The sequence below is a fragment of the Aquarana catesbeiana genome, linkage group LG05 (assembly GCF_042186555.1).
Source record: "Aquarana catesbeiana isolate 2022-GZ linkage group LG05, ASM4218655v1, whole genome shotgun sequence".
Classification (NCBI taxonomy): Eukaryota; Metazoa; Chordata; class Amphibia; order Anura; family Ranidae; genus Aquarana; species Aquarana catesbeiana.
The window spans coordinates 249,873,565-249,890,897 of NC_133328.1; the positions used below are offsets into that span (position 1 = coordinate 249,873,565).

General features: G+C 43.5%; 1 protein-coding gene across 8 annotated transcripts in view; it reads right to left on the minus strand.

Annotated features, from left to right (window-relative positions):
• The window catches only part of CTNND2 (catenin delta 2), a 1,213,609-nt gene that overhangs the window by 514,427 nt on the left and 681,849 nt on the right, over positions 1-17,333 (minus strand). For 6 of the 8 annotated variants that reach the window (XM_073630701.1, XM_073630699.1, XM_073630697.1 and 3 more), the window contains one exon: positions 224-542. In XM_073630701.1, the coding sequence (XP_073486802.1) occupies positions 224-542 (319 nt within the window). The remainder of the gene's footprint in view (positions 1-223; positions 543-17,333) is intronic. The other 2 variants (XM_073630700.1, XM_073630698.1) reach the window with 1 other exon arrangement.

The following is a 17,333-nucleotide window of genomic DNA, read 5'->3' on the forward strand; positions in this document are numbered from 1 at the left end:
CATATGATGAAGGACATTTCAGTCTAACCAACTAACTTATAAAGCTTTGCAACTACATTCTACTGTTTGTAACCATTGCATTCTGAGGCCCTACCTCTGAGATCAATACTCCCATTGGGATATTGTGCTAAGGCTATTCATTCCTATGATGTTTTTTTTTAAAACGAAAAATAAATAACATGTATAAAAAATCTAAAATATGATTGTTTTTAAAGCCACTTACCTTGGATCCTTTTGAATGCTATCAATGGATGGTGACCTGGCTAATGTTCCCTCTGGTGGTACTGCTGGCCCTGATTTGCTGTAGGGTGAATCAACAGATGGACAATACTGCAGCTGTCGGTATGGATCTGCGTAATTGGAGCCTGGGCCTGCAGCATAGCTGGCCCTCTGGAAGGTCCCTGTTGCATTTTGAGAGGCATGTTGGCTGCCTGTGCGCTGCAAAGGTACGGAGTCGACACCAGGGGAACATGGGGCTACGACAGGAAAGTAGGGACAAAGTAAAAAACTGAGGATCTGTTCACAGAAATGGTTAACCAGGTCTAGGCAGGAAAAAATACACACATATACAGGGAGGCATAAAAAAAGAAGCATTGTGTTATCCATTATGACAAATGGGCAATATTACAATATGAAAAACAGCATTTTTCTCTACAAGATGTTTTTATTTTCCTGAAACAATAAAAAAAACAAAAAAACAGTATTTACATTTTATAGATGCAGGCTGTATAGAAAGATAGAAGTAGCCTCTATAGCACTAATGGTGATAAAGAATATGTAGAAAATGGTACCATCATCCAGAAACTTAGAAATAAAGAGGTCGGGAGCTTGGTCCTCCCCCCCATATATATATTTTGTTATTGACATTATTGTATTAAATGCTATTACTATTCTGGTCAATTGTATTGTTATTGATCATTTGCCAATCAAATTAGATATTCTCCTGACAAAGCGGCATTAGACCGTGAAACTAGTTGAGATGTAATCCGTGATCAACTATCCCACTGTGATCTTCCCCGTTTGGGGATCATTATCTTGGTGATACACATGGATTGTTACCATGCTTTAAATCTGTACCTGCTTATTCGTTATTAATTTTGTATTAATAAATCTCTATATCAATTTTTTACATATTTGCCTACATACTTGAATTCACTCTAGTTTATATTGTACCAAGATAGTCCAACTGCCCCTGTTCTCCAAGGATGCAGGCTGTAGATATGCAGATGCTGTCCATTGCATAATGCAATTTTGCATAGAACAGGTCAATCAAAAAAATCAGTACAGAATCAGCACAGTTTGCACACACATTACGAATTTTACACATTTTTTTTTTTAGGGAATGTAAATATAAAGAAATATTCACAATAGTTGGTTAAGTGTATGGGAATTTTTATTCATCATGTCAAGGGATTTTTAATAGCAGTAACTGAAAATAATTAGACTTGAAGGCATAATTGGGCAAACTCAGACATCAAATTATCCTGAGTCCATGGTAATTGTGCATTTCCCCTCATAGTGCCCGATATCAAATGTTATTATATAAACGCAAAAAAATTGAAAATTTGACATTGCATACAATTTCATCATGTAAATCTATCTAATGTTACGTCCAATTTGCTTTTGTGGTGTCAAATATACAAGGGTTGACTGGGCTGCTCACTTTGCAAGAGAAGTTGAAACAGATTTAAGCTGGCTGTAGATGGATCGAAATTCAGCCGGTTTAGCAGGGACAGGCTGAATTTTTATCTTTTTATAACCAATCTCATTCATGATTAGTCAATTTACCAATCAACTTTTAATAAACAGGTTTGTTTGAAAATTTTGATCAGTATATTATGGGAGTTCTGACACAGCGGGAATGATTGTTGCATCCACCACAAATGTGTGGATAGGGGAATTGGAACTGTTTTTTTTTTGTTCCAGCTAGTGCGCTGAATGAGAAAACCGAGCCATGTATGGCCAGCTTTAGTGGATAAGGTAAAGTTCTGCTTACTGTCATCATTCAATCATGTGAAAGCAAAAATGCTGTTTTCTTATTCTCCTTGCATGTTACTGGGTATTTGCAAAGTGAAACATTCACTAAGCTCTGAGGAAAATTCCCAATGCAAATTGCAACTCCTATTCCAAAGTCTACAGCCTATTTGCTCTGAGTAAATTAACCCCACAGTATTTTAAATAATTATGATAAAAGAATAAAGCCTATTTCTCTGCAATATTTACTATTATTGTCACACCAATCAATAAAAATATTTAATGAATGATATCAATAGTTAAAAGTATTTCCATATGAACAAATGTATTATTAAAGTGGGACTAAACTCCCATGTATAATTTTTACCTAGAAGAACGGGTGAAGATGAAGGTGGTGCATACTAGCACATTATCATTTAATCTGCCCAGGGCCCTATATTATTTTTTTTTTTTTTTTATATATATATATACATGGTTTACTAACACTTTGATCTGCCTTCCACATAATATGGAGGGGTCGCTATGCAATTTGCTTTTTTTTCCTTACATAATGGACTTTTGGCCAGGTATTCAGTTTTTAACTTCCCATAATTTTTACTTTTTAAGATCAACCTGTGTGTGTGTGTGCGTGTGCGTGTCACCACCATTTTCAATAGTCTTTGATATTATGTTCATCAAGAAACATTCTAAAAGTTTTTTTTTTTCCGACGCTACCTGCTGACACCACCAACTATGTAAGGGAGTGCCACATCTTTAAGCTTTCTTCCAATGCTAGAGTCACCATTTAAAGATTTGTATAGTGCTATCATATGGCAGTTAAGCGTCCCTTCTCTAGAGAGAATAGGTTTATTGTTTGTAGTCATTCCTCATAACTGAGGTCCTCCCGCCCCCCCTATTAGCTTTGTTGCCCTTCACTGGACTCTCTCCAGCTCAAGGACAATCTTCCAAGGTTTGGTGACCAAAACTGGACAGCATACTCAGATGTGGCCAAATCAGAGTTTTGTAGAGTGGTAGAATTATAGTTTTATCTCTTGAGTAAATACCCCTTTTAATGCATTCTATTAGTCTGCTAGCCCTGCTTGCCGTAGCCTGGTATTGCATGCTATTCCCGAGCCTGTGATCTACTAGGACCCCCAAAATCTTTTCCATCCTCGATTCTCCCAGAGGTTCTCCCCCTAACATGTAACTTGTATTCATATTTTTAGCTCCCAAGTGCATTACTTTACATTTTTCAATATTGAACCTCATCTGTCATACAGCTGTTCACCCCTCTATTGTATTGAGGTCCTCTTGTAAAGTTTCTATATCCTGTTGTGAAGGTATTGCCCTGCTCAACTTTGTATGACCAGCAAACACTGAGATTGAACTATTTATTCCAACCTCTGTATTGTTTATGAACAAGTTAAACAGAGTTGGTCACAGGACAGAGTCCTGGGGTACCCCAATCACAACTCTAGACCATTCAGAAAATATGCCATTAATCACCACCCCCTGGGCGTGCTTCTGTAACCAGTTTTATATCCAGGTACATACCATGTCATCAATGCCAATGGAAATTAAGAGTTTATGGAGTACTGTATCAAATGCCTTAGTGAAATCAAGATACACTACATTCACAGGCCTTCCTTTATCCAAATTATAATTTACAGTACCTTGAAAAAGTATTTAATACACCTTGAAATTTTCCACATTTTGTCATGTTACAACCAAAAACATAAATGTATTTTATTGGGATTTTATGTGATAGACTAACACAAAGTGGCACATAATTGTGAAGTGGAAGGAAAATGATAAATGGCTTTCAATTTTTTTATTTTTTTTTTACAAATAAATACCTGAAAAGTGTGGCATTTATTTGTATTCAGTCCCCTTTAATCTGATACCCCTAAGTTCTAGTGGAGTCCATCTGTGTGTAATTTAATCTCAGTATAAATACAGCTGTTCTGTGAAGCCCTCAGAGGTTTGTTAGAGAACCTTAGAGAACAAACATCATCATGAAGGTCAAGGAACACACCAGACAGGTCAGGGATAAAGCTGTGGAAAAGTATAAAGCAGGGTTAGGTTAAAAAAAATATCCCATGCTTTGAACATCTTATGGAGCACTGTTCAATCCATCATTGGAAAATGAAAAGAGTATGGCACAACTGCAAACCTACCAAGACATGGCCGTCCACCTAAACTGACAGGCCGGGCAAGGAGAACATTAATCAGAGAAGCAGCCAAGAGGCCCATGGTAACTCTGGGGGAGCTGCAGAGATCCACAGCTCAGGTGAGAGAATCTGTCCACAGGACAACTATTAGTCTTGCACTTCACAAATCTGGCCTTTATGGAAGAGTGGTAAGAAGCAAGCCATTGTTCAAAGAAAGCCATAAGAAGTCCCATTTGCAGTTTGCGAGAAGACATGTGGGGGAGACAGCAAACATGTGGAAGAAGGTGCTCTGGTCAGATGAGACCAAAATTGAACTTTTTGGCCCAAAAGCAGCAAAAAGAAAAAGGAGAGCGCACAGCCACCCTAGTGTTGAACTGTTTAATAAAGAAATTTAAAAACAACAACAAAAGATGCACTCACAATTGTAAACTGATATTTAGCATGGGTGTATCACACGTATGTCTCCTCTCCTGGCTTGTCCCATGGACTGTAGCCCATGTGATGGTGATCCGGGTTAAGATGGGGCTGAAGTCCTAAGGATCCCAGCACTGGCATGCTGCTGAGCAGCTATGAGAGCCACACATGCGGCCGGTCCAGATGGCGCCGCGCGACGTAAGTATAGGCCACAACGGAAGACAAGAAGAAACGAAGCAGTGTGGCCGTATGTGTTCCCAGGTAGCTATCACAACATGTTTCGGAGGCGTGACCTCCTTCAGGTCACACCCCTTCCTCTAACCTGCCGTTCTATATGGGAAACCCAGAGTGCTTCCCAGATTAATTCCTTCAAAAAGTCAGGCCAGGAATGGAGCATACCCAATATACAACAAACAGATGGGTGACATGCAACATAATAGTGTAACTATAAATTATTAAAACTGACATTTAAAAAAAATTGTATGCTTAAAATCAACTATCACTGTGTACTCAAGAAGACGTTGATGGAATTAAAAATAATAATAACACTCAAAATCAATAAAAAGACACAAATTGGTTATAACCAAAATTGGACTATTGTTACCTTATAATAGGTCTATCGTCCCCTGGGGTCACCTGGCTAAAAGGCCTTTTAGCCAGGTGACCCCAGGGAAGGATATACCTTGTATCGGCTGGTCCGGGCGCATGTGCGGCTCTTGTAGCTGCTCAGCGGCACGCCAGTGCTGGGATCTTTAGGACTTCAGCCCCATCTTAGCCCGGATCACCATCACATGGGCTACAGTCCAAGGGACAAGACAGGAGAAGAGACATACGTGTGATACACCCATGCTGAATATCAAACAAAAACTGGTCCAAAAAGATCCATACATCCACTCTTCAAGTACCACCACTGTGCCAAAAGTAACCTAAATGTGTAACAGCTGCTACTTTAAATAAAATAAATATAAACAAGCATTTACAGTATAAAATAAAGTAAATAGTAGCTCTAAACAGTATAAATAAATAAACCCAGTGCCAGGTGATAGTGATCAACACTAATACATAAACAATTTAAAGTGGTTGTATACCCTTTTTTGTATTTTTACCTACAGGTAAGCTTATAATAAGGCTTACCTGTAGGTAAAATGAATATCTCCTAAACCGTACACTCACAGCGCCGGAGCCGCAAACTCGGAAGACACGCCGAGGGGAAATGTCAGCTCCCTTGGCGGTGACCGGGATCAGCTGCCGACGCCTCATTCTAAGGTAAGTATTTCATAATGAGCTAGTATGGGGTGCATACTAGCTCATTATGCCTTTTGCCTTACAGGTTTTTAAAAAAAAAAATACAATTTGTGCGGTTATATAACCGCTTTAATAATAAAGTTTGTGCAAAAATAGTCCATACATGAGACGGGATTGTCTCAAACAAGGAAAGCTGAATATATCATGATGTGAAATCTTCAAACCTTTCACCACACCGCATGCACTCAGTGTCCCCTTTGGTTAAAAACTCACCTTGCACTATCATGCTCGCAAAACAGCATCAACCCTTACAGGGTTAAATATCCACCGATATCCAGACGTGACACCCGATATCATGGATTCTCCATATATAATGAAAGAAAGTGCTCCAATAGTACTGGTGTAATGTGGTCTCGGCGGACACAGCAAACGGGACGTGGCTGTACAGCAACCAGTTTATTACGCTTGACGCTATACCGAAAGTGACGCTCAGAGGATCACGATCGTTCGCTGGTGAGATTCAGTTCACCAATGCTGTGTCCGCTGAAATCACATTACACCAGCACTTGCTGCTGCAAGTGGATGCCTCTAGGCTTCACTGATTTGAGCTTATGTGAGTGCAATGTTTAAAGCTGTTTTTATTATTATTATTATACAGGATTTATATAGCGCCGACAGTTTACGCAGCGCTTTACAACAGGATAAACTTTTTACAACGATACTGCACTATTGGAGCACTTTGTTTCATTATATATGGAGAGTCCATGATATCGGGTGTCTGGATATCTGTGGATATTTAACCCTGTAAGGGTTAATGCTGTTTTGCCGAGCATGATAGTGAAAGGCATCGCCATTCAGCTTTCCTTGTTTGAGACAATCCAGTCTCATGTATGGACTATTTTTGCACCAACTTTATTTTTAATTGTTTATGTATTAGTGCTGATCACTATCACCTGTCACTGGGTTTATTTATTCATACTGTTTACCGCTACTATTTAGTTTAACCCTTTCATGACTAAGCCTATTTTTGAAATTTGGTGTTTACAAGTTAAAATCCGTATTTTTTGCTAGAAAATGTCTTAGAACCCCCAAACATTATATATATTTTTTTAGCAGAGAATCTAGAGAATAAAATGGCGATTGTTGCAATATTTTTTATCACACGGTATTTGTGCAGCGGTGTTTTAAATGCAAATTTTTGGAAAAGTGACACTTTCATGAATTTTAAAAAATCCAAACAGTAAAGTTACCCCAATTTTTTTGTATAATGTGAAAGATGATGTTACGCCGAGTAAATAGATACCAAACATGTCACCCTTTATAATTGCACGCACTTGTGGAATGGCGACGAACTACGGTACCTTTGAATTTCCATAGGCGACGATTTAAAAATTTTTTACGGTTACCAGGTTTGAGCTACAGAGGAGGTCTAGTGCTAGAATTATTGCTCTCGCTCTGACGATCACGGCGATACCTCACATGTGTGGTTTGAACACCGTTTACATATGCGGGCGCGACTTCCGTATGCGTTTTCTTCGCTGCGCAAGCTCGCGGGGACAGGGGCACTTTAAAAAAAAAAATTTTTATTTTTTTTATTTAATTTATTTATTTTTGTACTTTATAAATTGTGTTTAAAATTTTTTTTTTTACTTTTATTGCTGTCACAAGCAACGTAAACATCCCTTGTGACAGTAATATGTGGTGACAGGTACTCTTTATGGAGGGATGGGGGGTCTAAAAGACCCCCCATCCCTCCTTTACACTTCAAAGTATTCAGATCGCCGAAAATGGCGATTCTGAATACTGTGTACTTTTTTAAATTCGGCGCCATTGGCAGCCGAGTAAACGGGAAGTGACGTCATGACGTCGCTTCCGCATTTACAAGAAGAAGGCTGGAACGAAGCCGCTCACAGCTTCGTTCCAGCCCGCCCCCAGCCGCCGAAGGCAGCCGAACGGACACCGGGCCTCCCGATCGCACGGGAGGCCCGGTAACAGCGGCGGGAGGGGGGGGATGTCCCCTCCCGCTCCTCCGGTATAACAGCCGAGCGGCTTTTAGCCGCATCGGTTGTTATACTCCGGTAGCCGATCGCCCGCTGAAAACAACGGTACCGGGATGATGCCTGCAGCTGCGGGCATCATCCCGGTATAACCCCGGAAAGCCTTCGGCGGGAAGGGGTTATACTGTAAATGCTTATTACATGCTGAATATCAGTCTACAATTGTAATTGCAACTTTTGTTGTTGTTTTTAATTCCTTATTAAACGGTTCAACACTAGGGCGGCTGTACACTCTCCTTTTCTTTATTTTTGCTACAGAATTCAGTCCCCCTCCCAGTGGATTCAAGAGGTGCTGCAACACCTTTTGCATCTCCTTGCAACACCTTTTTTTCCCCACAAATTGAGATTTCTTTTGGTGGTATTTGATCATCTCTATATTTTTTTGTGCTATAAACAAAAAAAGAGCGACAATTTTGAAAAAAAAAACTGTATTTTTTACTTTTTGCTATAATAAATATCCCCCCCAAAAAAATCTTCATCAGTTTAGGCCAATATGTATTCTACATATTTTTGGTTAAAAAAAAAAAAAAAAATCGCAATAAGTGTATATTGATTGGTTTGCGCAAAAGTTATAAAATCTACAAAATAGGAGATACAGCAGATCTCTCTCTACTCCCCTGTCAGAAAGGGGACCTGTTTGTTTACATACACAGATCCCCGTTCTGGTTCTCCGCGATTGTAGGTACCGGGTGGACATCGTGGCCGCCAGCTAAGCGCATAAGCTCCGGCATCGTCCGCACCCCCTACTGCTCTTATAGCAGCTGATGTACACTTACACCGATTTGAGCAGCCGTGCCAACCTGCCGCAGTATAGTGATGGCGGCTGGTCAGAAAGCGGTTAAACTAGCCATCTGGACAATCAGGGATCTCATTCCAGGTCAGACTTGCCAATATCGAGCTCACAAAGTACAATATACATTATTACAAGTATAAACACATCCTCACAGTAGTTTGCTAGCAGACAAGAGTTGACTAAATTAGCACAATTAACAATACAAACAGTGATCCCCCCCCTCCTCAGACTAGTAGACAATAGGAGACCCAGTGCTTTCCAGATCTCATTAACCAGCTTTCTTTTCACATACATCTGTCCACTGAGTCCCAAGCTGGCAGAGACCATATTGACCTCCTAAAAATGTCCTTTTGCATTACATAACAGGACATCTTCCTAAATGCTTGTAGCTCCCTCAAATGCCAGGACCCATAGTCGGTAGGCAAGGGGCTAGCATTCAGTCTACTCCAAAAGCCTCTGTCCCGGGTGAGTCTATCACAATTCTCCCCTTTTGGCAGGAGACTAACACAGAAGGGACCCCAGAGACGGGTTGACTTCAAAGTTAGTCTGTAGTTCCAGTCCACCAATGTCCATACCCACACAGTACCCCAAAAAATTATCCTAAACAGAGCATTACTCACCCGGCCAACCTCTGCCTCTCTTGTAGAACATACCCATCGCTGGGGAGAAGTGCGGACTGGCCCTCCTCCCTGCAGTCCTTTCAGCTGCTGAAGAGAAGACAGGGTGGCTGGGCTCACTCCATTGTGTTGTTGGGGATCTGGGCTGACCGCCCAGCTTCCCTGGGGTTTACAGGTGGAGACCGTAGTCCCATCCACTTTTGCTAGATGAAAATCCCTCAGTGCTTGCAGAGCACAGCTGATATCCTCCTGTCCCAATGCCAGACATTTTTATGGGGTTATGTTAGTTGAGACCAAAGTCCCATCCACTTTCACAGGAAATCCACCTTTTGTTAGTTGAGGGCAGAGGCCAGTAGCACTCTTCTCTGTTGCCATCATTCTGGGCTCGATCTGCTGCTGGGGAGAGGAGCCGATTGCCCCAGCTCCCTGAAGCTGTGGAGACACTGTAGGTGCTAGGCAGAGGCCAGGGGCACTCTGCCCTGTTGCCAGCGATTCAGCTGGTAGTAGAAGCTTCACTTCATCAGCTTGTCGCTGGGGAGAGGGGCAGACTGCCTCGGCTCACTGGAACGCCATAGTTGCTGCTGGTGCTGGGCAGAGGGTGGTAGCACTCTGCCCTGTTGCCAGCACTTCTGCTGGGTACTCCACATAATCCACTACAGCTAACTGTTGGGGAGGGAGGCCGGCTTCCTCCACTTCCAGATTGTGGATCGGCCACTGGGGAGGAAGCACGACCATGTTCTCTCCCAAACTGTGGTTGCTCCATCACCTAGACTCCTAGACCCCCGCTGTGGAGCAAGGATGACTTCATTCTCTCCTAAGTCACTACACTGCTGTTGGGGACAAACACCTCCTCTCCCTTCCCCCCCTGGATTCTGATTTGCTGCTGGGGAGTGACCGCAAATTTCTCACCCTGGGCCTCCGGAACTGCCACGGGTGTGGGGCAGAGGTCATGGACCCTATGTCCGGTTGTCAGCACTTCAGATGGAGAAGTTTCTTGTAACTCCACAGATTCTGCTGGCAGGAAATCAATGTCCCTGTCAGTGTTGTGAAAGAAAGGCCGGCTGCCTATTCTCTCAGGAAAGCTGAAGCTGCTGTTGGTGCTTGGCAGGGCTCAGTGATGTTCTGCCCTGTTGCCAGCTGTTCCGCTGAGAAGTAAACTGAAAAGTCGGTGGCCTTGCACAAACCCTCCAGGGTCACCGATTGTTGCAGGTATAGGTCAGTAGCGCTATGCCTGGATGCGTCCTCTTCTGCTGTAGGCTCACTGGGTTGTTTCTCCTCAGCAGAAAAGTCTACTAAATCCCCAGTCTCTAGAACTGGTGCCTGGGGATTGAGGTTCACCGTCTCCTGTCCCTGAAACCCAGAAGATGTTACTGGTGCTGGGCAGAGGGTAGCAGAGCCCAGCCCTGTTGTCAGCATTTCAGTTGAAAGTTCAGTAAATGTTACATCCTTCAATGAAAAGTCAATATAATCCATGCTTTCTGTGATCTGTGGCTGAAGGAATGAGCTGACTGCTCCATTTCCCATACCCTCATCCAGCTGCTGCACAGACGCATTCCTTCATCCAAGATCAGGATCATCAAGGTGAGTCAGCACTTGCTGCATCCGCCATAAGACCTCCGCATCCATACCTGCAGGTGGAGATGGGCAAAGCACACTGTTACTCTGCTATAATGCTGACTCTTCAGACAGGATTTCAGAGCTGTCAGCTGGTATTTCCTGATAGTCCCAGGCAAAGGGAGCCCAGACTTGCTGCTGAGCAAAATCTAGCAGCCGTCTGCAGGGGATCTCCAGCTCCCATTCCTGATTGGCTAGAAACTCCAAATCTTCCAGTGCTCAGAGAACTTCTGAAACATTCAGCATCTGTTCTCTGTATTCCAAGATTTCCTCCAAACACCACTCCAAATCACTCCCAAAGTCAAGGTCCTCGGACAGGCTCTCTAATAACAGCCCCAGGCTGCCATATCCAAAGCCTTCTGTTGGGCTGTCATCCGCTGTCCATGGGCACACTTGGGCTACATACCAGCAGAGGGCTCTGTAGCTCTCATCCAACCGCATCTCTGCCTGTTTAACTCACCTTTATATTCCTTGTGCAGTTTCCCCAAAAACAGCATTCGCACTTCATACTGCAACCAGTACCTTTTCTGGATGGAGGGGAGAATTTTTTTCTGGTGTTGCTGCTTACGGGATAGCGCACCGGTTCATTTCTTCAATGCCTTCGCCTTGGTCAACATATCTACAGACTCTCTGCTGTGTTCCACCAAAGACTTGCCTGGTTGACGTCCTTTTTGGTTCCTGATCCTGTCTGCTGATCTCTACCTTCCTGATTTCGTGGCTTGTTCTGACTACCCGATTTGGCTACCGAACCCTGGGTATGTTTTGACTACGTTTACCAGTTGTACAATTTTTACCATTTTATTAAAAGAGAACCAAAAGCAGAAGGACTCTAGGACCCAGCATCTCTACCAGCACTTATGGCAGGAGAAGGACTTTAGGACCCAGCATTTCTGGCAGGAGAAGGACTTTAGGACCCAGCATCTCTACCAGCAGGTCACATGGGCCCATATAAGGAACTCTGCTAGTGTCTGCATTTACTGGTTGCTCTTCTGCTCCTCCAGTGTGTTATCTCCATGATATTCCTGTTCTTGTGTCTCCTGTTACTGATCCAGCTTGTCCTTAACCTGTCTTCTGTTTGCTTCCTTTGTTCGACCTCGGCCATCCACCTGACTACGTCTGTTCTGATACCAACCTGGCTCTGACCACGCTCCAGTCTCAGCATTATCCAAATCCTGCAACACCTCACGGGCACCACCTGACTGCTGATTCTACGTCAGCACACCAGCTGTACTCTGGAACCTCCTGCATACAGTCCAGTAGGCGACCCGTGCTACTTTGGGAATGACCTCTCCTGTTTTCACGTTTTCACCCTCAAGGGGGTCTGGAATAGCCGCAAGGGAAGCCCTCTTTCTCCATTGGCCTCCAGCACCAGGTACGTGATAGTATCAACCAGCCACGATGTCTGAGGCCGAGAGGTGCTTCCATGTCGGAGGCCCTATGTCAGCAGATGAGGACTCTTACACAAGCAGTCCAGAGCTTACAAGACGGCGACTTTCAGCTGGACGCACGTCTTCACTCCCTTACTACCTCCGTGACTCCTGACGATTCTAACCAAGCTACTAGCTCCACTGTCTCAGCTTCGACAGCCAGTTCTCCTGCCATAGCCACACCTGCTGTAGGATTATCTCCTCCAGAGCTTTTCAGGGCCTTCAAAAACGCCTGTGAACTTTACTTTGCCCTACAACCAAGGACTTTTTGTCTTGAGACCGTCAAGGTGGGTTTCATCATTTCACTCTTATCAGATGAGCCACAGTCCTGGGCTCATAACCTCCTTGAGCAAAAGAACTTAGTACTGGATTCAGTTGCCACCTTCTTTGAAGCTATGGCTACCCTATATGACAATCCATAGTGGACTGCTACCACCGAGTCTGCCCTTCGTGTCCTAGTACAAGGCAGACGACCGGTGGAGGATTATATTGTGGAGTTTTGCAAGTGGTCAGCTGATACCGGGTGGAATGATACCGCCCTGAAATACCAGTTCCGGCAGGGCTTATCCAAGACTCTCAAGGATGAGTTAGCTAGGATCGAGGATCCACGTCATTATAGAATCTCATCCAAGTCTCTATCCAACTAGACCGATGGCTGCGGGAGCGACAGCCTGAATATACCTAGACCTTCCGACCCATATGGGTAATGCCAAAGGTTCCAGGACCAACAATCCCAGTCTCTGTTCCTCAGCTTATCAATACTTCTGATGGGGAACCCATGCAAATTGGCCTACTATGCCCTGCTTTAACCTCTGAAGAGAGAGCAGGCGACAAGCTAACTTGTGTCTCTACTGTGGAGCTTCAGGCCATACCTTCGCAGTTGTCCTGTTTTCCCAAGTAAATCCAGCCTTCCACGCCCCTCATACCTCCAGTATCCACTCATGTAATTCTCCCCATCTCTCTGCAGGTGGCGGTGGAAGTCATAGAAAATTTGAAACAGCGCTGGCAGCATACAGTCAAGTCCATAAATATTGGGACATCGACACAATTCTAATCTTTTTGGCTCTATACACCACCACAATAGATTTGAAACTACTAAGATGTGCTTTAACTGCAGACTTTGAGCTTTACTTTGAGAGTATTTACATCCAAATCAGGTGAACGGTGTAGGAATTACAACAGTTTGTATATGTGCCTCCCACTTTTTAAGGGACCAAAAGTAATGGGACAATTGGCTGCTCAGCTGTTCCATGGCCAGGTGTGTGTTATTCCCTCATTACCCTATTTACAAGGAGCAGATAAAAGGTCCAGAGTTCATTTCAAGTGTGTTATTTGCATCTGGAATCTGTTGCCGTCAACACTCAATATGAGATCCAAAGAGCTGTCACTATCAGTGAAGCAAGCCATCATTAGGCTGAAAAAACAAAACAAACCCATCAGAGAGATAGCAAAAACATTAGGTGTGGCCAAATCAACTGTTTGGAACATCCTTAAAAAGAAAGAATGCACCTGTGAGCTCAGCAACACCAAAAGACCACGGAAAATAACTGTGGTGGATGACCAAAGAATTCTTTCCCTGGTGAAGAAAACACCCTTCACAACAGTTGGCCAGATCAAGAACACTCTCCAGGAGGTAGGTGTATGTGTGTCAGAGCAAACAATCAAGAGAAGACTTCACCAGAGTGAATACAGAGGGTTCACCACGAGATGTACATCATTGGTGAGCCTCAAAAACAGGAAGGCCAGATTAGAGTTTGCCAAACAACATCTAAAAAAGCCTTCACAGTTCTGGAACAACATCATATGGACAGATGAGACCAAGATCAACTTATACCAGAGTGATGGGAAGAGAAGAGTATGGAGAAGGAAAGGAACTGCTCATGATCCAAAGCATACCACCTCATCAATGAAGCATGGTGGTGGTATTGTCATGGCGTGGGCATGTATGGCTGCCAATAGAACTGGTTCTCTTGTATTTATTGATGATGTGACTGCTGACAAAAGCAGTAGGATGAATTCTGAAGTGTTTCAGGCAATATTATCTGCTCATATTCAGCAAAATGCTTCAGAACTCATTGGATGGCGCTTCACAGTGCAGATGGACAATGACCTGAAGCATACTGCGAAAGCAACCAAAGAGTTTTTTAAGGGAAATAAGTGGAATGTTATGCAATGGCCAAGTCAATCACCTGACCTGAATCCGATTAAGCATGCATTTCACTTGCTGAAGAACAAGCAGGAACCGGAGACAGTTGCAGTAGAGGTCTGGCAGAGCATCACCGGGGATGAAACCCAGCGTCTGGTGATGCCTATGCGTTCCAGACTTCAGGCTGTAATTGACTGGAAGGGATTTGCAACCAAGTATTAAAAAGTGAAAGTTTAATGGATGATTGTTAATCTGTCCCATTACTTTCGGTCCCTTAAAAAGTGGGAGGCACATATACAAACTGTTGTAATTCCTACACCGTTCACCTGATTTGGATGTAAATACCCTCAAATTAAAGCTGAAAGTCTGCAGTTAAAGCACATCTTGTTTGTTTCATTTCAAATCCATTGTGGTGGTGTATAGAGCCAGAAAGATTAGAATTGTGTCGATGTCCCAATATTTATGGACCCGACTGTATATTATTCAATACACATCATGGTGATTAGTGCCATATACAGCAATGTGTTTGTGCCATACAAAATCAAAATGCAACAAAATTATATATCAAATAATATGCACAAATCTATAAAGTGCTTAGTGCTTGTATGAAAAAAAAGTGCAATGGTGCTCCGAACTTTGCAAAGTGTGAGGTGACTCCCCCTTCGGTGACCCCACTCACCAGAAACAATGGACCCTCAGCTTCGCAGTCTGGGGTAAAAAAGACAGTGATCTATTACTCTGGGGATGTGTAAAATGGTTCCTCAAAAAACTCTTCCAAGAGGGTACTTTATAACAGGATACGCCAAACTCCATAGATGGGAAAATAGAGAAAAAGCTCATAGTGAAATACCGCTAAAATAAGTTATCAAGAACATTAAAGGCGCCACTTACAGTATATCTGGTAAAAACAGGCATCAGTGAAAACATCCAAGTTCGCCTTCAATGATGCCCTGGAGGAGGGGTGAAACGCGCCGGCGCACTTCCGGTTCACGTTAACCATTGACGCAATTTCCACCTCCGTGGAACGCACGCCATACAGCGGCGAACTCGGATATTTTCACTGATGCCTGTTTTTGCCAGATATCCTGTAAGCGGTGCCTTTAATGCGCTTGATAACTTATTTTAGCGGTATTTCACTATGAGCTTTTTCTCTATTTTCCCATCTATGGATTGTGGTGTCTCCTTTCTGTTATAAAGTACCCTCTTGGAACAGTTTTTTGAGGAACCATTTTACACAACCCCAGAGTAATAGATCACTGCCTTTTTTGCCCCAGACTGCGAAGCTGTGGGTCCATTGTTTCTGGTGAGCGGCGAAGGGGGAGTCACCTCACACTTTGCAAAATTTGGAGCACCATTGCACTTTTTTTCATGCAAGCAGTAAGCACTTATAGATTTGTGCATATTATATTATATATAATTTTGTTGCATTTTGATTTTGTATGGCACAAACACATTGATGTATATGGCACTAATCACCATGATGTGTATTGATTAATATATGCTGCCAGCGCTGTTTCATATTTTCTATCACTTTTTGTCAGAAACCATGAAATCAGGCCGAGACAGAAGTACAGTTAAATCACACTTGTTTAATAGTCAGCCAAGCCAGAAGTCAGGGATCAATGTAGTGGTACAGCAAGCAGGATCTGGAGCCAGAAAGGATTTCAGCAAAGCATGTCTTGAACAGGATTGCAGGAGATCATTTCTGTGATGTTGACCAAGGCGAAGGCAGAGAACCTCTGGACTGGACGGCTTAAGTAGGCAAGACTGACGAGCAGGATATCATCAACAGCTGAGTACCTGTGGAGAGATAAGAGCTGGAAATTAGCCAATAGCTGAGCGGCCAGTTCAGAGAAGGAAGGGCTGAGCCCAGCCCTGAGAGTACCCCCTCCTCAACGACTCCTCCCCCTCGGAGGACAACCAGGCTTGAAGGAAAAAGTCTATGGAAATCACGGAGGAGGACAGGGGCATGTACATCCGAGGATGAGACCCAAGAACGTTCCTCCAGATTGTACCCTTTCCAATGCACCAAGTACTGTATGCGCCCACGGAACCTACGGGAGTCAACAATGGACTGTACTTCATACTCCTCATGGTTCTCCACCTGTACAGGGTGAGGACGTGGCACTGAGGTGGTAAAGCGGTTGCAGACCAAAGGTTTTAATAAGGAGACATGAAATACATTCGAAATACGCATATTAGAAGGAAGGTCTAATGCGTAAGCCACTGGGTTAATCCTGTGAAGAATACGGAAAGGCCCAATAAACCGAGGTGCGAACTTCAGTGAGGGAACACTAAGTCAGAGGTTGCGAGATGACAGCCAGACCCTGTCCCCAACCTGATAGGAAGGCGCAGGCAGGCGTCTGCAGTCAGCATGGAGTCTGTACCTATCATTAGCATGTTGCAAAGTTTCCTGAACTTGTGCCCAAGTGGAAGGAATACCACGGAGATGCTCCTCTAATGCAGGAATACTCTGCGGAACAAATGAGTCAGGCAACATGGAAGATTGGAAACCATAATTCGTCATAAACGGGGACAATCGGGAAGCAAAATACAAGGCACTGTTGTGAGCAAACTCTGCCCACGGTAATATGTCTGACCAGTTGTTTTGATGGTCAGAAATATAGCAACGTAGGAATTGCTCCAAGGACTGATTGGCTCGTTCTGCGGCCCCATTAGACTGTGGGTGATACGCAGAGGAGAAAGCAAGCTGAATTCCCAACTGTGCACAAAAGGCTTGCCAGAACCGGGACACAAACTGACTACCCCTGTCCGAGACAATCACCTTGGGTAGCCCATGTAAGTGAAAGATTTCCTGAGCAAAAATGGAAGCCAGTTCCTTAGAAGTGGGCAACTTCTTAAGTGGAATGCAACGACACATCTTTGAGAGCCGGTC